General features: G+C 48.7%; 1 protein-coding gene and 1 non-coding gene across 2 annotated transcripts; both read left to right on the top strand.

Annotated features, from left to right (window-relative positions):
• The first annotated feature begins 569 nt into the window (after window positions 1-569).
• Window positions 570-18,020, top strand: clcn4 (chloride channel, voltage-sensitive 4). The gene is made up of 12 exons (XM_056594024.1): window positions 570-790; window positions 2,684-2,850; window positions 3,677-3,776; window positions 5,331-5,518; window positions 5,914-6,036; window positions 7,705-7,911; window positions 9,355-9,435; window positions 9,780-10,325; window positions 11,020-11,206; window positions 11,688-12,086; window positions 12,170-12,386; window positions 12,622-18,020. The coding sequence occupies exons 1-12, from the start codon at window positions 775-777 to the stop codon at window positions 12,710-12,712; spliced, it is 2,322 nt and encodes a 773-aa protein (XP_056449999.1). The 5' UTR covers window positions 570-774; the 3' UTR covers window positions 12,713-18,020.
• Window positions 18,021-19,216: 1,196 nt separating this feature from the next.
• Window positions 19,217-19,289, top strand: trnam-cau (transfer RNA methionine (anticodon CAU)). The gene has a single exon. It is a non-coding gene; the product is annotated as a tRNA-Met (tRNA).
• Window positions 19,290-19,458: the final 169 nt, after the last annotated feature.

Genomic DNA, 19,458 nt, shown 5'->3' on the forward strand with positions numbered 1-19,458 from the left:
CCAGACGAAAGGAATCGAGATGAGGACAACGCTGATAACTGTGGACAATGAGACCAATCATTCTTAGAATTCATTTGTTAAAGGGAATAACCACAAACTGTCGTGAGATAGATTAACTCTTCCTATTATAAAGGATGGATTATTATTATTAATATAATTTTTAATATTAAGAAACGTTTCTTATTTATCAAACCGAAATTGTCCTCATTTGACACCAAAATCGTTGGGATTGCAGACAATTAATAAGTGTGAAGTGAGTTATTATGATACTACCTATTACTTATATTACAAATAATCAAAAGTCAAGGACGTTTTATTGATTGTATTCATGATACAAGTCAAACTAAAACATTAAATAACACTTAAATAACACAGCTTAACTGCGCTGAACTCAACGCAGTTAAGCTTAAACTCGACGTATTCTCGATGTTGTCTACGTTGACACAGCGGCGTCAGTCCCTAGGTCCACGGTCAGTCCAGAGGGAGCTCGAGAATACGTGTACGTAAAGAGCGTCGAGAACGTAAAGAAACACATTCTCGACGCCTTACTTAAAAAACATGACGCAGCGGCGTCATCTCAGCTCAGCTTCTCAGTGACAGCCCGCGATGCATTGTGGGAGACCTCCCAGCCCCGTGTGTTTATTCCTCCACCTTTAACACGAAATGTGTGTTTAAACACATCTTTGAGCTGAGATGTCCGCTCAGACGCAGAACATTAAGACGTTCACTGATTCATAACTCACTCCGCCACCCCGTGTGACGTGAAACCGAACTATGGAAGCCGCGGAAGGTAAGAAAGCGATTCTTTATTTATTTAGTGTCCAGACGAGCTAGACTGGAGATAAAGTCGAGCATTTCAGTATCTAGTTCCTCCAAGAACGACACTGCAGATGACAGACATCACGATGATTAATAAAATGAGTTTATAATGATGATTTCAATGCTGTTAAGTCGTATTCATGTGCAGCACCAGCAGCGCAGACTCCAGATCAGCTTCTCCTGATGATGCGATGCGCAGTAGAGAGACTACTGTCTGTATCAGAGAGGGACGCGCCATCATCTGTATCACAGGCCGTCATAGTCTCTCTTCCTACAATAAACAGGTCCTTAACAGGTCCTTAATTAACAGTCCCTCAATAAACAGGCTTCACAACACACGTCAGTGGGGGTCTCTCCAGCGCTCTCCATACCTGCCGGCTGCAGAGGCCCCGGTCCCGCTACTCCCTCCTTAATGAAGCATTTTTAACCTTAATGAACCACCCATGGCTGGTGATTAGTCCTTTAAAACGACGCTGCAATGCATTCATTTATTTATATTAATTTTGTTCAGTGTTTAAATGTAAACAGATTCAATGCAGTGACCTTGTTTTGAACGCTGGTCACTTTAGTCTGGTGTTTTTTGGGGAAACTGTTAAAATAACAACGTTTTGTCTGGTGGAGGGTTGTCTCAGTATTGGCATTGAACCCCTAACCCTGACAAGAGAGACAGACAGATATACAGACAGATGGAGACGAAGAGGTGCTCTAGCCTTGGAGCAGCAACACCATCAGTACCACATTAACCTCCTCCTCCCTCTGTTTCTCGTCCTATTCCCTCTCCTCCCTCTGTCTCTCCTCCTCCTCCTCCTCCTGCTCCACCTCCTCCTACCTCTGTTTCTCCTCCTTTTCCCTCTCCTCCCTCTGTCTCTCCTCCTCCCTCTGTCTCTCCTCCTCCTCCTCCTCCTCCTCCTCCTCCTCCTCCTCCTCCTCCTCCTCCTCCTCCCTCTGTCTCTTCTCCTCCTCCTCCTACTCCACCTCCTCCTCCTCCTCCTCCTCCCTTTGTCTCTCCTCCTCCTCCTCCTGCCCCACCTCCTCCTCCCTTCCCTCCCTCTGTCTCCTCCTCCCTCTGTCTCTCCTTCTCCTCCTCCTCCTCCTCCTCCTCCTCCTCCTCCCTCTGTCTCCTCCTCCTCCTCCCTTTCCTCCCTCTGTCTCTCCTTCTTCTTCACCTGCTCCTCCTCCTCCCTCTGTCTCTCCTCCTCCTCCTTCTCCCTCCTCCTGCTCCACCTCCTCCTCCCTTTCCTCCCTCTGTCTCCTCCTCCCTCTGTCTCTCCTTCTCCTCCTCCTCCTCCTCCTCCTCCTCCTCCTCCTCCTCCTCCTCCCTCTGTCTCTCCTCCTCCTCCTCCTCCCTCTGTCTCTCCTCCTCCCTCCTCCTCTTGCTCCTCCTCCTCCCTTTCCTCCCTCTGTCTCTCCTCCTCCTCCTCCTCCTCCTCCTCCCTTTCCTCCCTCTGTCTCTCCTCCTCCTCCTCCTCCTGCTCCACTTCCTCCTCCTCTTCCTCCTCCTACTCCCTTTCCTCCCTCTCTCTCTCCTTCTTCACCTGCTCCTCCTGCTCCTCCTCCTCCTCCTCCCTCTGTCTCTCCTCCTCCTCCTCCCTCCTCCTGCTCCACCTCCTCCTCCTCCCTTTCCTCCCTCTGTCTCTCCTCCTCCTCCTCCTCCCTTTCCTCCCTCTGTCTCTCCTCCTCCTCCTCCTGCTCCTCCTCCTCCACCTCCCTCTGTCTCTCCTCCTCCTCCTCCCTCCTCCTGCTCCACCTCCTCCTCCTCCTCCCTTTCCTCCCTCTGTCTCTCCTCCTCCTCCTCCTCCTCCTCCTACTCCTCCTCCTCCTCCTCCACCCTCTGTCTCTACTTCTTCTCCACCTGCTCCTCCAGGCTTGGCCTCAGCCTCTGCCTCGACCCCCGGGGGGGAGGAGCCAAACGGGGCGGGGCACCTCATGGACTTCCTTGACGAGCCGTTCCCTGACGTGGGGACATATGAGGACTTCCATACCATCGACTGGCTCCGGGAGAAGTCCCGCGACACTGACCGCCACCGCAAGGTGAGGCGTCGCCACGGGGGTCTGGGAACTGTAGTTTATAGCTCTCGTCGTCAGTGGACAGAACTACAACTCTCCCCAGAACCCCTTATTGATTCTTGTCATAGTGTCAACCTTTATTGTGGATTCTATGTTGAACTTAGTTAACACTGGTTAAACCTAGTTAAACCTTCTTACAGTAAACCCCCTACAATTCTAAACCTAGTTAAAGCTAGTTCAACCAAGTTATACCTAGGTAATCCACACAATACTAAATCACTGTTAAACCTAGTTAAACCTAGCTAACACTGGTTAAACCTAGTTAAACCTACTTAGTGTAAACCCCACACAATTCTAAAGCTAGTTAAAGTTAGTTCAACCAAGTTATACCCAGTTAAACCACACACAATACTAAATCACTGTTAAACCTAACCTTAAACTACAGCCACACCAAACGCGTTACGCGCGTAAGAGGCGTAGCAAATCTGCATTTTTTCCTAGGGAACCATTGGTTTAGGCTCGTAGATGTGTTATTTTTTATATCTCAGTGTTTATGCTGTGTAATCTAAGCTGGAGCCGTCGGCAGAAATGTCGTTGTGTGCAAAACAAACAATGACAATAAAGAATGATTGAATCTTGAATCTAGCTGCGTAGGCGTGTTGAAGCATTTTTGTGACACACAATGATCCGCAGGTTAGGCGCGTTACGCGCGGCCGTACCTTTACGCAATCCTAACCGCCCCAAACTCCTCCTGCTCTGCTGACTCCGCCCCTAACTCCTCCCACTCTACTGACTCCGCCCCTAATTCCTCCTGCTCTGCTGACTCCGCCCCCAACTCCTCCCTCCTCAGATCACCAGTAAGAGCAAAGAGTCGATGTGGGAGTTGATCAAGAGCCTTCTGGACGCCTGGTCCGGCTGGGTGGTGATGCTGCTGATTGGCCTGCTCTCAGGTGAGGACCAATCACAGACTACGTTAAGAGCTCTGCCATATATATATATATATTAGTGGTGGGTATAGATAATTTTTTTTAATCTAGATTAATTCCAAATTTAATCTAGATTAAAATGGCGAACGACAAAAAATCTGTTCTTTACCTTGACAGCGGTCAATTATACTCGGCAATAGTGAATTATCAAATATAATTTGATTTTGTTGTGAAGTGCCCATGCAAGTGAACGGAGCATAAACAAAAATAATTGACAGCTGAACGTTGGGAAGGCCCATGCAAGTGAATGGAGCAGTCTAGAGCATTGAGAAGAGCCGTGTAATAATCCATAATAATGTAAGGTTTAGAAGTTAAATATTTGAAAGTTGTAGAATAAATTAATATAATTTATATTGGAGTTAATTTGCTAGAAATGTATTTAAATTGTTTAGTCAATTAATCATTTACATATTTATGTTACACAATTATTACTTATTAATTATTACATATTTACATGTTTACATTAACACAGTCAGGATATTCTGTTGAATCTGCCTCTCTGATTCCCTCACGTTTACCTCTGTCTAAATTCTAGCTTCTGATTGGTTAGTTCAGTCACGTGATGGGTCCGAACAAGGAAATGTTGTGGTTGTGAGTTGAAAAGTAAAGTAAAGTACCGCTTGAGAAAGTCATCCAACCGTCTCCCTGCTGTTTATTCTCATAAAGAGTGATCCACCACCACATATCGAACCGTTACAATAATTCCACTTGAGTTTTGTTTTTTTACAAGTGGTGGGTACACTGGACGCGCTGGACGCGTCACCGCGTCCAGCGGTGACGCCTATGCCCAGCTCCCAACCCAACTTGGAAAATAGATTAACGGCGATATTTTATTTATCACCCGATAAAAGTTTCGCGTTAACGCAGCCGTTAACGCTAACGGCCCACCACTAATATATATATATATATATATATATATATATATATATTTATTACACGGCTCTTCTCAGTGCCGTGGAACGCTCCGTTCACTTGCACGGGCCCTTCACAACTTCCGGCGGTGAATTACGTTTGATAATTCACCGTTGCTAAGCATATAATGACCGCTGTCAAGGAAAGTGAATTTCTGGCCGTCTTTCGTATTACTCCGCAAGTAGTCCGGTAACTTATCAACCCCAGCGTCTTCGGTGCTAAGCGACGTCAGCGTCTACGAATGCTGGTAACAAATAAATTGTAGAAAGACACACCATGTGAAGTTATTTTTCCGTTTTTTGAAGGAGCCATGTATTAAGCTGGATAATGTGTCGATCGAATATAAGCCCCTTACATATTCAGGGTTCATATACATATTCACCTCGTCCTCCGCTTGGTGGGAGTCTAACCCCCCAGGCAGGGTGATCAACCTGTACCCCTCAATACTGTTAGGTTCACTGTATCCCCCCCTCTCTGCCCCCCCCCCCCCCCCCCCCTAAGGACGGTCATCGACCTGTACCCCTTAATACTGACTGTAGTAAGGGTTAGTGTGACGGTAGTCACTGTACTGTACCCCCCCTCTTACGGCATCTGCCCCCCCCCAAGGCACACTCGCGGGGGTGATCGACCTTGCGGTGGACTGGATGACGGACCTGAAGGAGGGCGTCTGCCTCTCGGCCTTCTGGTACAGCCACGAGCAGTGCTGCTGGACCTCCAACCAGACCACCTTCGACGACCGCGACAAGTGCCCCGAGTGGCAGAAGTGGGCGGAGCTCATGACCGGGACCTCCGAGGTAAGGCTCCTCCTCCTCTTAAAGTGACAGTACAGGAGGTCATGACCTCCGAGGTGATGGTAATTCTCTCTCACCTCCACTAGGGGGCGTAGTCTGATGTTAGTTCTCTGTCTCTCCACTAGGGGGCGTAGTCTGATGGTAGTTCTCTGTCTCTCCACTAGGGGGTGTAGTTTGATGGTAGTACTCTGTCTCTCCACTAGGGGGCGTAGTCTGATGGTAGTTCTCTGTCTCTGCACTAGGGGGTGTAGTTTGATGGTAGTTCTCTGTCTCTCCACTAGGGGGCGTAGTCTGATGGTAGTTCTCTGTCTCTGCACTAGGGGGTGTAGTTTGATGGTAGTTCTCTGTCTCTCCACTAGGGGGCGTAGTCTGATGGTAGTTCTCTGTCTCTCCACCAGGGGGCGGGGGCCTACCTGCTGAACTACCTGCTGTACGTCCTGTGGGCGCTGCTCTTCTCCTTCCTGGCCGTTTCGCTGGTCCGAGTCTTCGCTCCGTACGCCTGTGGCTCGGGGATCCCAGAGGTGAGCTCTTTACCTTTACCTCCTACTGTACCCCACAATACTCACTGTACCCCCCATTACTCACTGTACCCCACAATACTCACTGTACCCCTCAATACTCACTGTACCCAACAATACTCACTGTACCCCCCAATACTCACTGTATCCCCAATACTCACTGTACCCCACAATACTCACTGTACCCCCCAATACTCACTGTACCCCACAATACTCACTGTACCCCACAATACTCACTGTACCCCCCAATACTCACTGTACCCCCAATACTCACTGTACCCCACAAGACTCACTGCACTGTACCCCTCAATATTCACTGGACTGTACCCCACAATACTCACTGTACTGTACCCAATAATACTCACTGGACTGTAACCCACGATACTCACTGGACTGTAACCCACGATACTCACTGAACTGTACCCCACAATACCCACTGTGAGGGTCACTGTACTGTACCCCACAATACTCGCTGTGAGGACTACTGCACTGTACCCCCACTTGACTTATTATGTTCTAGAATTCAATATTCAGATGACGTTCTTTAGACCAGTGGACAAAAGGTCTCAGCAGGTCTTCAGTCCAGTCCTAGTGAGCTGTAGGTCTCAGTAGGTCTTCAGTCCTAGTCCTGTAGGTCTCAGTAGGTATTCAGTCCTAGTCCTGTAGGTCTCAGTAGGTCTTCAGTCCTAGTGAGCTGTAGGTCTCAGTAGGTGTTCACTCCTAGTGATCTGTAGGTCTCAGTAGGTCTTCAGTCCTGTAGGTCTCAGTAGGTCTTCAGTCCTGTAGGTCTTCAGTCCTAGTCCTGTAGGTCTCAGTAGATCTTCAGTCCTAGTGAGCAGTAGGTCTTCAGTCCTAGTGAGCTGTAGGTCTCAGTAGGTCTTCACTCCTAGTGAGCTGTAGGTCTCACTAGGTCTTCAGTCCTGTAGGTCTCAGTAGGTCTTCAGTCCTAGTGAGCAGTAGGTCTCAGTAGGTCTTCAGTTCTGTAGGTCTCAGTAGGTCTTCAGTCCTAGTGAGCAGTATGTCTCAGTAGGTCTTCAGTCCTAGTGAGCTGTAGGTCTCAGTAGGTCTTCAGTCCTGTAGGTCTCACTTGGTCTTCAGTCCTGTAGGTCTCAGTAGGTATTCAGTCCTAGTCCTGTAGGTCTCACTAGGTCTTCAGTCCTAGTCCTGTAGGTCTCAGTAGGTCTTCAGTCCTAGTGAGCTGTAGGTCTCAGTAGGTCTTCAGTCCTGTAGGTCTCAGTAGGTCTTCAGTCCTGTAGGTCTCAGTAGGTCTTCAGTCCTAGTCTTGTAGGTCTCAGTAGGTCTTCGGTCCTGTAGGTCTCTGTAGGTCTTCAGTCCAGTCCTAGTGAGCTGTAGGTCTCTGTAGGTCTTCAGTCCTAGTCCTGTAGGTCTCACTAGGTCTTCAGTCCTAGTCCTGTAGGTCTCAGTAGGTCTTCAGTCCTAGTGAGCAGTAGGTCTCAGTAGGTCTTCAGTTCAGTCCTGGTGAGCTGTAGTTCTCACTAGGTCTTCAGTCCTACTGAGCTGTAGGTCTCACTAGATCTTCAGTCCTGTAGGTCTCAGTGTCCTCAGATCAAGACCATCCTGAGCGGGTTCATCATCCGGGGCTACCTGGGGAAGTGGACCAGTCTTACTAGGCTGTAGTTCTGATGGTTCCTCTGTGTTCCTGGTCCTCAGATCAAGACCATCCTGAGCGGGTTCATCATCCGGGGCTACCTGGGGAAGTGGACGCTGCTCATCAAGACAGTGACGCTGGTGCTGGCCGTGTCCTCGGGACTCAGCCTGGGGAAGGAGGGGCCGCTCGTCCACGTGGCCTGTTGCTGTGGCAACCTGTTCTGCAGCCTCTTCTCCAAGTACAGCAAGAACGAGGGCAAGCGCCGCGAGGTGAGGACCACCGGGGGGGGGGGGGTAATAAATGATCACATTGCTGGTTTGAATGAATAAGGTTTAAAACTAAACTGCAGGTAGGCTTCACATTTTTACAATTCTTTTTTCTTTTCTTTTTTTCCTCATCCCCCTTCACAGGGAACAGACTTAAAAAAAAAAAAAAAAAAATCCAATCATCTGAGTTTTAGGCCTTAAAAGTCTTAAAGGTCTTAAAGGCTGTTTTGCCGGTTAACCGGAAGTTTTGTTTAATGGGTACATAAAGCACTCAAAATATGTAAATCAATCATAAAATGTCTCCAAAATAGTGTTAAAGTCCAGTTTTTGTCATTTTTGGCAGTAACGGGTGTTTTCTAACGCCATTCGGCGATGACGTCACGTTGGGGAGACGTGGTGGAAGGTCGCCTCAGCCTAGTACTAGATCTATGGCGTCTAAGAGGTGGCAAGAACCACAAATAACATGTATGATGGCCCATAGCCGTATAATTTCGAACCTGTCAGACGTGAGAGGGCGAATGAGGAATTGCCGAGAATTGATTGCGGTCAAAGCCAATTAATTAACCATCAATCTACCGCAAATACGACCAGACAGATGTACATTGAACACATACACAAAGCACATCGTCCAACCCGGCGGATGCTGACATGCGGACAGCCCACAACAAGCCAAACATCACCATGGCGGGTGTGCTCTCTCTCTCACTCTCGCACGCCTGTACACAATCACTTCAACTTATCCAACTCCAAGGCTAGGCTGCTTCACTAAGACCACAACTAACCACAAGGCCTTCATAACCATGCAGTATGCCGAAGCCGGAAAGGACACACGCAGTCGCACTTATGCAAAACAATCAAATTTATCCTCAACATTCAGTCACTGCAAAGATTTAAAGAAAATCCTCTTGCCATAATTTAGAATGGACCCAACGTGTGTGATTGATACACTCTGGTTTAGCTTGAGCTTGCTATGCGTTTTTAGTATGACTTCTCAACATTACGTCTTTCTTCTGTTTGGCGCACATGGCTAATTTGCATACGCACACAGGATTGGCTGGCTCCGCAAGGCAAATAATAGAGCATATTTAATTATCTTTCAGTCCTTATCTTTTCAAGTGTCTATCTGTCTATCAACGCATGTGTCTAGTTTTGATGTGATGTATTTTGTGTATGTCCAGTCAGACTTGTTGTCTCCCTTGTTCTGTGTTGTCTTGTAGGCTATACTGTGTGAGCCGAATCACCTAAATGAATTCCCAACGATTTGTGTCGTTTGGCATTAATAAAGACTTGACTAGGCTATCTATCTATCTTTTGTGATACCTAACAACATTAAATACAATGGATAACAGTTTAAATCTTTATTACCGACATGCAATTTGCACAAATACGTTGGAAAAGGAACCCTGCAACACGGCCTTTAATGATTGTGTTCTCTTCCGTCCGCAGGTGCTCTCTGCAGCGGCGGCGGCGGGGGTCTCCGTGGCCTTCGGGGCGCCCATAGGGGGGGTCCTCTTCAGCCTGGAGGAGGTGAGGGTCAGGCAGCTGCTTCACCCTGTGTTTAATAGAGCTCTACTGCCCCCTACTGGCCTGGCAGGCTGTGGGAGGGTTTCAATGGTTCTGCGTTCTCCTGTGGTGAGCCTATCCTCTCTCACGGCGTTAGTGGGGACGGTGGGGGAAGGATACGTTTCACGTGTGGACTAGTTTCAGTTTTCTTTTTGTTCCAGAAACGTTTGTATTGCTCTTTCAAAGTGCTTATGTTCAGCTCTGCTTGGCTTCTCTGTCTCTGTTTCTCCCTCCCTCCTCTCCCTCGTCGTTTGTGGTTAACTCTCTCTCTTTCCCCCTCCCTCTCTCTCCCCCTCCTCCCCCCCTAGGTGAGCTACTACTTCCCCCTGAAGACGCTGTGGCGCTCCTTCTTCGCGGCGCTGGTCGCTGCCTTCACGCTGCGTTCCATCAACCCGTTCGGGAACAGCCGTCTGGTGCTGTTCTACGTGGAGTATCACACGCCCTGGTACATGGCGGAGCTGGTGCCCTTCATCCTGCTGGGCGTGTTCGGTGGCCTCTGGGGGGCGCTGTTCATCAGGGCCAACATCGCCTGGTGCCGGCGCCGCAAGACCACGCGCCTTGGCCGCTACCCGGTGCTGGAGGTGGTGGGCGTGGCCGGCGTCACCGCCCTGCTGGCCTTCCCCAACCCCTACACGCGGCGCAGCACCTCGGAGCTGATCTCGGAGCTGTTCAACGACTGCGGCGCCCTGGAGAGCTCGCAGCTCTGCGACTACGTCAACAGCCCCAACATGAGCCGGCCGCTGGACGACATCCCGGACCGGCCTGCCGGCCCGGGGGTCTACACGGCGCTCTGGCAGCTGGCGCTGGCGCTGGTCTTCAAGGTGGTGGTCACCGTGTTCACCTTCGGCATGAAGGTCAGTGGGGGGGGGGGATAGTAAACTACTACTAAACTACCACTAAACTACCACTAAACTACCACTAAAGTACTACTAAACCCCTGACCTTTAACTCTGACCCCTGACCTTTAACCCTGACCTTTAAACCTGACCCCTGACCTTTGACCCTACAGATCCCGTCGAGGCTGTTCATCCCCAGCATGGCGGTGGGGGCCATCGGCCCTGACCTTAACCCTGACCCCTGACCTTTGACCCTACAGATCCCGTCGGGGCTGTTCATCCCCAGCATGGCGGTGGGGGCCATCGGCCCAGACCCCTGACCTTAACCCTGACCTTTAACCTTAACCCTGACCCCTGACGTTTGACCCTACAGATCCCGTCGGGGCTGTTCATCCCCAGCATGGCGGTGGGGGCCATCGGCCCTGACCTTAACCCTGACCCCTGACCTTTAACCTTAACCCTGACCCCTGACCTTTGACCCGACAGATCCCGTCGGGGCTGTTCATCCCCAGCATGGCGGTGGGGGCCATCGGCCCTGACCTTAACCCTGACCCCTGACCTTTAACCTTAACCCTGACCCCTGACCTTTGACCCGACAGATCCCGTCGGGGCTGTTCATCCCCAGCATGGCGGTGGGGGCCATCGGCCCTGACCTTAACCCTGACCCCTGACCTTTAACCTTAACCCTGACCCCTGACCTTTGACCCGACAGATCCCGTCGGGGCTGTTCATCCCCAGCATGGCGGTGGGGGCCATCGCGGGCCGCATGGTGGGCATCGCGGTGGAGCAGACGGCCTACCACCACCACGACTGGATCATCTTCAGGAACTGGTGCCGCCCCGGGGCCGACTGCGTCACGCCAGGGCTGTACGCCATGGTGGGGGCCGCCGCCTGCCTGGGTAAGAGCCCCGCCCTCCTCCCTTAGCCCCGCCTCCTCCATTAGCCCTGCCCCCTCCCTTAGCCCCGCCCCGGGGCCGACTGCGTCACGCCAGGGCTGTACGCCATGGTGGGGGCCGCCGCCTGCCTGGGTAAGTGCCCCGCCTCCCTCCCTTAGCCCCGCCCCCTCCCTTAGCCCCGCCCCGGGGCTGTACGCCATGGTGGGGGCCGCCGCCTGCCTGGGTAAGAGCCCCGCCCCCCTCCCTTAGCCCCGCCCCCTCCCCTAGCTGGTGGGGGCGTGTCCTAGCCCCTCCCCCAGGCGGATTCAGGAGGAGGCGTGTCCTCTCTAACTGGGCGTGTCCTCTCTAAAGGGGCGTGTCCTCTCTAACTGGGCGTGTCCTCTCTAACTGGGCGTGTCCTCTCTAACTGGGCGTGTCCTCTCTAACTGGGTGTGTCCTCTCTAAAGGGGCGTGTCCTCTCTAACTGGGCGTGTCCTCTCTCCAGGGGGCGTCACCCGTATGACGGTCTCTCTGGTGGTCATCATGTTTGAGCTGACGGGGGGACTGGAGTACATCGTCCCCCTCATGGCGGCGGCCGTGACCTCCAAGTGGGTGGCGGACGCCTTTGGGAAGGAGGGAATCTACGAGTCGCACATCCAGCTCAACGGCTACCCCTACCTGGACGTCAGGGACGAGTTCAGCCACCGCACGCTGGCGGCGGACGTGATGCGGCCGCGCCGCAGCGAGCCGCCGCTGGCCGTGCTGACGCAGGACGCTGACAGCGTGGAGGAGGTGGAGGCGCTCATCAAGGGCACGGACTACAACGGCTTCCCCGTGGTGGTGTCCCGGGAGTCGGAGCGCCTCATCGGCTTTGTAGGCCGCAGGGACCTCACGCTGGCCGTCAGTAAGTAACCTCCGTACCGCACCCAGACCCCTACTGACCCTAACACTGACCCTAACCCTGCTGACCGCTGCCCCCCCCCCCAGAGACGGCCCGTCAGAAGCAGGAGGGCGTGGTCAGCAGCTCGCTGGTGTTCTTCACGGAGGACCCGCCCCCGCTGCCGGACGACCCCCCTCCGCCCCTGAAGCTGCGCCGCATCCTGAACCTCAGCCCCTTCACGGTCACCGACCACACGCCCATGGAGACGGTGGTGGACATCTTCAGGAAGCTGGGCCTCAGGCAGTGTCTGGTCACACGCAGCGGGTAGGAGACCCTTACCGTAACGTTTAGGGTTAGGAGACCACCTAGTCCTCTTCGGTCCTCTGGGGAGCTTAGACGTCAGACTGACTCACATTGCCGGTGTCACTGTGGTCCGGGGTTCCTTTGTGTGTTTTCTTCATTATATCCGTTTCAAGGATTCCCCAGTACTGGATCAATTGGATCAATATGGATCTATATGGATCAATAAAACTTCTAATCCCTTTTTGTGTTCCCTCAGACGTCTCCTGGGGATCATCACCAAGAAGGACGTCCTCAGACACATGGCCCAGATGATGGACCAGGACCCAGAGTCCATCATGTTCAACTAGTCCTGCTGAGAGCTGCACTGCACCCCTGTAGTGGACTACACTGTACAATAACTCATCTATACATACACCTCCCTGTGGTCTGTCTCCCGTGAGAACGTCTCACTGTCTTTCGAAGTCTGTCTTTAATTTGCTCTGATCTGAAAGCGTATCAACAGCGGGGTCGGCCGGGGGACTTGCCGGTGGATCGGTCCACTGTGGTCGGTTTGAAGGGGTGTTCCCCTGTCAAAACGAGACGCTCCGTTTGATTCTGTTCGCCATATTCACGACCTCCCACTGCAGACATTGTGCTGATTTTTCCTCCAGTGCTCCGCAGCCCGATCATCGTCATCGCCACTCCCCCCCCCCCCCGCTACAGTCTGGGTTGTCTTGTGAGTGACATGCACATGAAGGGTGAGGCTACTTCAGGCCCCTGCTGATATTGAAATGCAGCGATATAATTGGCCGGTCTGGGACGGCTGTGGACCAATGGACACAGCCCCCACCACGCTGGCTTCTGTCCTGATGGTCGTTGGGCTTCCTGTTGACGTGTGTATGTGATTGGTCCTCCTGCTTCCTGGTTATAGGTACTTTGGGTAATGTAGTCCACCTCGAAGCCTTTAACTCTTAAGTGTTTGTTAATTTATTCGTGGCTCTTACTAATGTTTGACTGATAAACCTTCTGGTCGTATTTTAAGTGTTTCAACTGAACCTAAACTACTTACCTGACCTCCCCTCAGTGGTTTAAGGGTAAGCGTAGCTTGTAGCGTCCGCTGTCTGTAGTTTTCCATCACAGTCCCTAAGGCATGTTACGTTTTATATGAATTAACTGAGTGTAAAGGCACTGTCGTACTTCTGTTAGATTAAATATTTAAACACTAATGGCCGAGGAGAGGAACCCGTTTATTGTTTTTGTTCAGACGTTGTGTTCTTTAGCTGATCTGGTAAATGAAGGATATCGTTTTGGGCGTCCTGGAGTTGCACATTGAACCGTTGAAGACCATGAGCCCAATGTACTTATCACTCCTCATGCTCCCTGTAGACGTTTATTCCTGGTGGAGTTGAACTGTTAATGGAGTAAGGGTTAACCTAACCCTAACCCCTAAGGTTAACACCCACCCTTAGCGAAGCCCAACCGTAAACCCTTAAAGATCCCATGGCATGCTACTTTATGGATGCTTTAATTTAGATATAAGTAGGCCCCAAACACAGTATTTCAGGCAGCATGTCGCAGTTCATGTACTTCAGGGAGTCAAAGCCAAAGTTCCTTTCCCCCAATTCCTTCTCAACAATGGCTGAGACCCCAACTACAGTCTTGTTGTGGAAATACAAGAGACGTCAAAGAACCGACGTGTTATGTACCATAACACCAACAGCAAGCACTTGCGCTAGAGTGTGTGTTATCAAACTCACACACACATCTGGCGCTCGCACGGTCGTGTCTCATTGGCGGGCCAAATTCTCTGGGCGGGAAAGGCAGAGAAAGGGGAGGAACTTAGATCCTTTATGACGACATAAGAGAACACGTTCCAAATCAGCGCGCTTGAGCGCTGATTTGGAACGTACACCTAGTGCTTGTTTTACACCGAACACAAGTTTTAGCCACTGGGGGACAAAAGGCAGGCTAGGGGAACTCAAGAAAACCTCATAAAGTGAGATTTTCATGCCATGGGACCTTCAAGGTTAACCATTACCCTAAACCTAACCCTAAGGTTTAAACCTAACCCTAACCTTTTGGGGTAACCCTCACCCTAAGCCTATCATGCACCCAAACACGGTGGCGTTTGGGTTTCCCACTCTCCTCGAACTCCCACAACAAATTCAGCGCAGCGATGGTGGTGATCTCAGCCATGTTTGTGGAGCAAAAGAAAAGTAGCAGGGGAAAATAAGTTTTGGGCGGGCTCATCTAGCTCCGTAGGCGCGTTAGCCGCGTTGAACTATTTTTGTGACGCACAATGATCAAGCGTCAGGTTAGGCGCGTTACACGCGTGTCTGACATATAGGGGACTAGTCTCTGTAGACGCATACTGCGGCCAATCAAATCGCACAAAGCCGATGTGTGGATATAAATACAAAAGATGACACCAACAACAGGTGACTAAAAAACAATCCTATCATTCCACATTTCTGTAAAATAATATAATGGCCGGATTTCTTCTGCTTCTTCCTGCTTTTTATTGCAAAATGGATCCAGCAAACGCGTGGAGTGCATTTGCATAACCGCGATCCGATTGGCCGACGGATCCACCGCTGCCTGAAAAGTTGACCTATCTCAACTCTTTTACACAGGCCACGGAGCCGAATGGACGGACGGACCCACAATGCATTTCGCGAGTGCCCCATGTAAGTCAATGAGATCCGTCGACGGACGGAGGTAGTGTGAACAAGCCCTCAAAGGTACGGCAACACTGAACGCGTTACGCGCGTTAGAGGCGTAGAAAATCTGCATTTTTGCATAGGGAACCATTGGTTCACACGCTAAAGCAGCGCGTTAGATGCGTTTTACGCATCTCATGCCCAACGCACCTACGCGTCTAACGCACCTACGCACGGAATTCAAAATTGTTTACGCTCCTACGTGTGACACTTAGCCGCGATAGCCAATTAGCGCTCTGCAGCTGATATGGAGCGCCTGTAGTTGGTGTGACGGGAGAACCTGGCACCAACCCGGGCTAGCAGGTCATCAAACATGGCCCCAGTCAACCGAAAATACCGGTTGTGGCCGTACCTTTAGGGTTCACTCTAACCCAAACTCTAACCCAAACTCTTACCCTAAACTCAAGCCTTACCGTTAGGGCGCACTCACACTAGGCCATCTGTACCGTGCCCAAGTCCGTTTCACACCCATACCGTGCTCAAGTACGATTGCCCCTGTCAAACCAAAATTGTACCGGGAGCGAAAATTGTGCCGCCTACGTAATCCACATCGAAACATTGCGTCAACGCGATTGTCCGTTGCCAGGCAGGTTTCCAAAAATGTTCGCGCTCATCAAGGGTAGTGGTGTTGCTGAAAAGAAAGTGAAATCCGCGAGTTGCTGATCATGTGAGAGCAGGTGATGCAGTCGTATTAAACAAAGACGTTGAAAGATGGTGCGATCTACGAGAGAGTCGCAGAGGAACTGTCCTGACGAGGCTTAATTTTGTCGGGATAAAAAACAAGTGGTTAGCAAAATAAAGAATATGTTGGTGTTTTTGCACTTGTAAATAGTTAGTCGTGTTTGTAGCCTACACTCAGACGTGAACTTATTCTTGCATGCAGGTGTCTTCATTCATATGAAAAATAAAAACATTCGGGAGTGTGCAAATTATTCTAGGTATAGACTGCGAGCAGCCCCGCCTTCTCCAGTGAACCAAGAAAGCCCGCGCCGGGGCGAACGCGGTATTTTTGATCAAAAACTCAACTTCACTATCGCACCAACATGAACCGCTTGCCGTCATGTTTATTGTTTAAAGGGAAAGAAGGGTCGCATGGACTATACGTCATCCAGCTCAGGTTGCGTAGCCATGCGTGTGCGCGTGTCGGCTCATTAGCATCTGTACCGTGGCCTGAGTACACCTCTCCGAAGTGTGCTCAGGCCACAGATTTGTACTTGAGTACTTTGAACTGGCCTAGTGTGAGTGCGCCCTTAGGGTTTAACTTAACCCTTGGGGTTAACTCTAACCATAACCATAACCCTAACTCTAACTCTAACCCTAAGTCTACGGTCAGAGGCGTTGTGATCAACATGTCATTGACACTGAATACCTGTTTTAAGTTGAAGAGCTTCAGGATGTATTTCTATTTTAAGGGGGAATCAAGAACACTGTTAATATATCTCCATTCTCCTCATTCGGATGATAACTCTAAATATGTAAAAAAATACATAGATGGTACTCATTTTGCACTTTTATTTAGAAATTTGTGATTCGTAACACGTTAAGCATCATTATTTGTTGAGGTTGATCGAGAATAAAGATGGATTTGTCTCTTAACAGTTTTCTCCTTAATTGCTCTTCTAGTTCGTTAATACCGCGTTCAGAGCTCTGCTCACGGCCATAAACGCTAATTGGGAGGTATTAATTGGTTGCATTCTGCAGCCCGAATGCTAGGGGCCGCTAACACAATGCGCATTTTACAAACCCTATTCAAGAGTAGTTATATTGTTTGTCGAAATTAAAGCTATATAACATTGATCTTGCAGCTGACACCATAATATAGTCCGGCAAAGTCCGTCGATCGCGCAAGATCAATGTGCTGAGTGAGACCACCATCCAGCTGCCCAAAGTCGATGCAGCAACAGTGACACAATGGTGAGTAAATGAGCATGCTTAAGGTACATGCTTTGCGTGATATTTTATGCAGAGCATGTTTAATCCATTGTTTCCAGTTTTCATAACGAGATGGCTGGCTCAGCAAATGGAATGTGAATCTAAATGAATTGGCCGTTTTATAAAATCAATAATACACGAGGATGTGATCAATTGCTATGTGATTACAGCTGTGTCATGCTGCTGTATCATAGGCGTGATCAAATGCCAATCGGTCAAACCCTCTGAATTTTAATAAATAAATCAGCAGTGTGGTCAGAAGTGTTTTTTATCAACTTAGAGTAATATCAAATCTTAAATCCCTTTTATCCCGGAGTGATCTTGAAATTCTCATACATGCTTTTATCAGCTCTAGACTTGATAACTGCAATATTTTATATACAGGTCTTACTCAATCTAACATCCACAAATTACAGATGGTCCAGAATGCAGCAGCCAGAATGCTCACTGGCACTAAAAAGAGAGAGCACATCACACCATTCCTGGCTCAGCTGCACTGGCTCCCAGTCAAATTTAGAATTGATTTTAAGATTTTACTCTTTGTTTTTGGCTCAGCTTAATGGCTCAGACCCCCTTATATTGGTGAAATGCTTTCCCCACATTCCACCTCAAGGTCGACCCGGTCATCCACAAAACAGCTCCTATCTGTCCCCCGTACACGTCTTAAAACGAAAGGTGACCGGGCATTCTCTGTTGCTGGCCCAAACCTTTGGAATCCCCTTCCACCCCACATCAAGTCTCCACCCTTGCCAGTTTTAAGTCTAATTTAAAGACATACCTTTTCACTCTTGCTTTAACACCCTTAACCCTGTTCTTACTATTTATATTGCTCTCTTTCTACTTATTTTATGCATTTCTTTTTTAGTCAAGACCTGTGTATCCCTGGGCCCCTTTCAACAACTGTCCTGCCCAACCCTGGTTTCTGCAATTGTAAAGCGCTTTGGGTGAAAGCCCTGTGGTTTTTAAATGTGCTACATAAATAAAAGTGACTTGACTTGACTTGACTTGTGTATTATTGCTAAATGTTTATTCATATTGATTGTTTTCCCAGGTTCAGCAGGCGTTGCCGGTCACAGGAGAATGATGCTCTGATGCAGGGTGTCCCTGCACTATGTCATGTATTGTCGTTATGTGATGTTATTATCATTGTTATTGTTGTTTGAACTATATTATATATGTTTTATATTATAAAAATATAAAACTGGTTCGGAGGTTACTGGGGTGTGATTTCTTATTATTTTCTTCTTCCTCTTATCATTATTATTATTACTTAGTTAAGTTATTGCACCAATTTCACTCAAATTTCTACAACTTTTGATACCTACACAAGGCAGGATTATCTGAACTCAAACTATAGATAACAATAATCATCAAATGTGTATTCTTTGTCTTCATCACAAATGGTCCCGTTTGGCTATGGATATGACAGGCCTAATTCCCATGTCTTCACAAATTTGTGTGACAGTATAGTACGGTACAGCACAAATAAATAAGATTTCGGGTACTAACTTTATTAATCATTGTTTATTACAATACGATATGTATTTGATACAACATTATTATTAGGGTTATTTTCATAAGGATCTGGATATTTCTCTGACAATATGAATACAGTAGTCATATTAAGATCATAACGAATTAGGAACGAGCGGGATTCGATACGACGAGATCAAGATGTATTTTACGGTATGTATGGAACTTTACGTTGACTAACTTTATTAATCATTGTTTATTACAATGCGATATATATTCGATACAACATTATTATTTATTTGCATAAGGATCAGGACATTTTTCTGACAATATGAATGTATAGTAGTCATATTATGATCATAATGAATTAGGAACGAGCGGGATTCGATACGACGAGATCAAGATGTATTTTACGGTATGTATACAACTTTACGTCGACCAACTTTATTAATCATTGTTTATTACAATACGATATATATAATATGAATGTAAAGTAGTCATATTATGCTCATAACTAATTATAGTAGTCATATTATGATCATAATGAATTAGGAACGAGCGGGATTCGATACGACGAGATCAAGATGTATTTTACGGTATGTATACAACTTTACGTCGACCAACTTTATTAATCATTGTTTATTACAATACGATATATATAATATGAATGTAAAGTAGTCATATTATGCTCATAACTAATTAGGACCAACCTGTATTGGAAACGACGAGATCAGGATGTCTTACGCAGCCTCGTTGGCGCAGTAGGCAGCGCGTCAGTCTCATAATCTGAAGGTCGTGAGTTCGAGCCTCACACGGGGCACACTTTTTTGCAATCCCCGGAGGGTCACGTTGTTTATAAGACTCTCGATATCACCCAAATTACATAATGCCCCGTTTCCACAAGCTGGTTTCTTTGCTAGAATATTTTAAAGGGGCAGTTTGTTGAAACCAGGCATCTCTCTCTAGGTCGTCCTCAGACGAGCCCTCCA

The sequence above is a fragment of the Gadus chalcogrammus genome, chromosome 7, assembly GCF_026213295.1.
Source record: "Gadus chalcogrammus isolate NIFS_2021 chromosome 7, NIFS_Gcha_1.0, whole genome shotgun sequence".
NCBI lineage: Eukaryota > Metazoa > Chordata > Actinopteri > Gadiformes > Gadidae > Gadus > Gadus chalcogrammus.

Bases quoted from the DNA above. Each gene is read 5' to 3' on its own strand.
- clcn4 (XM_056594024.1), top strand. The intron at 6,037-7,704 runs GTGAGCTCTTTA...CCTGGTCCTCAG, and splicing joins GTGGCTCGGGGATCCCAGAG to ATCAAGACCATCCTGAGCGG. The intron at 7,912-9,354 runs GTGAGGACCACC...TTCCGTCCGCAG, and splicing joins ACGAGGGCAAGCGCCGCGAG to GTGCTCTCTGCAGCGGCGGC.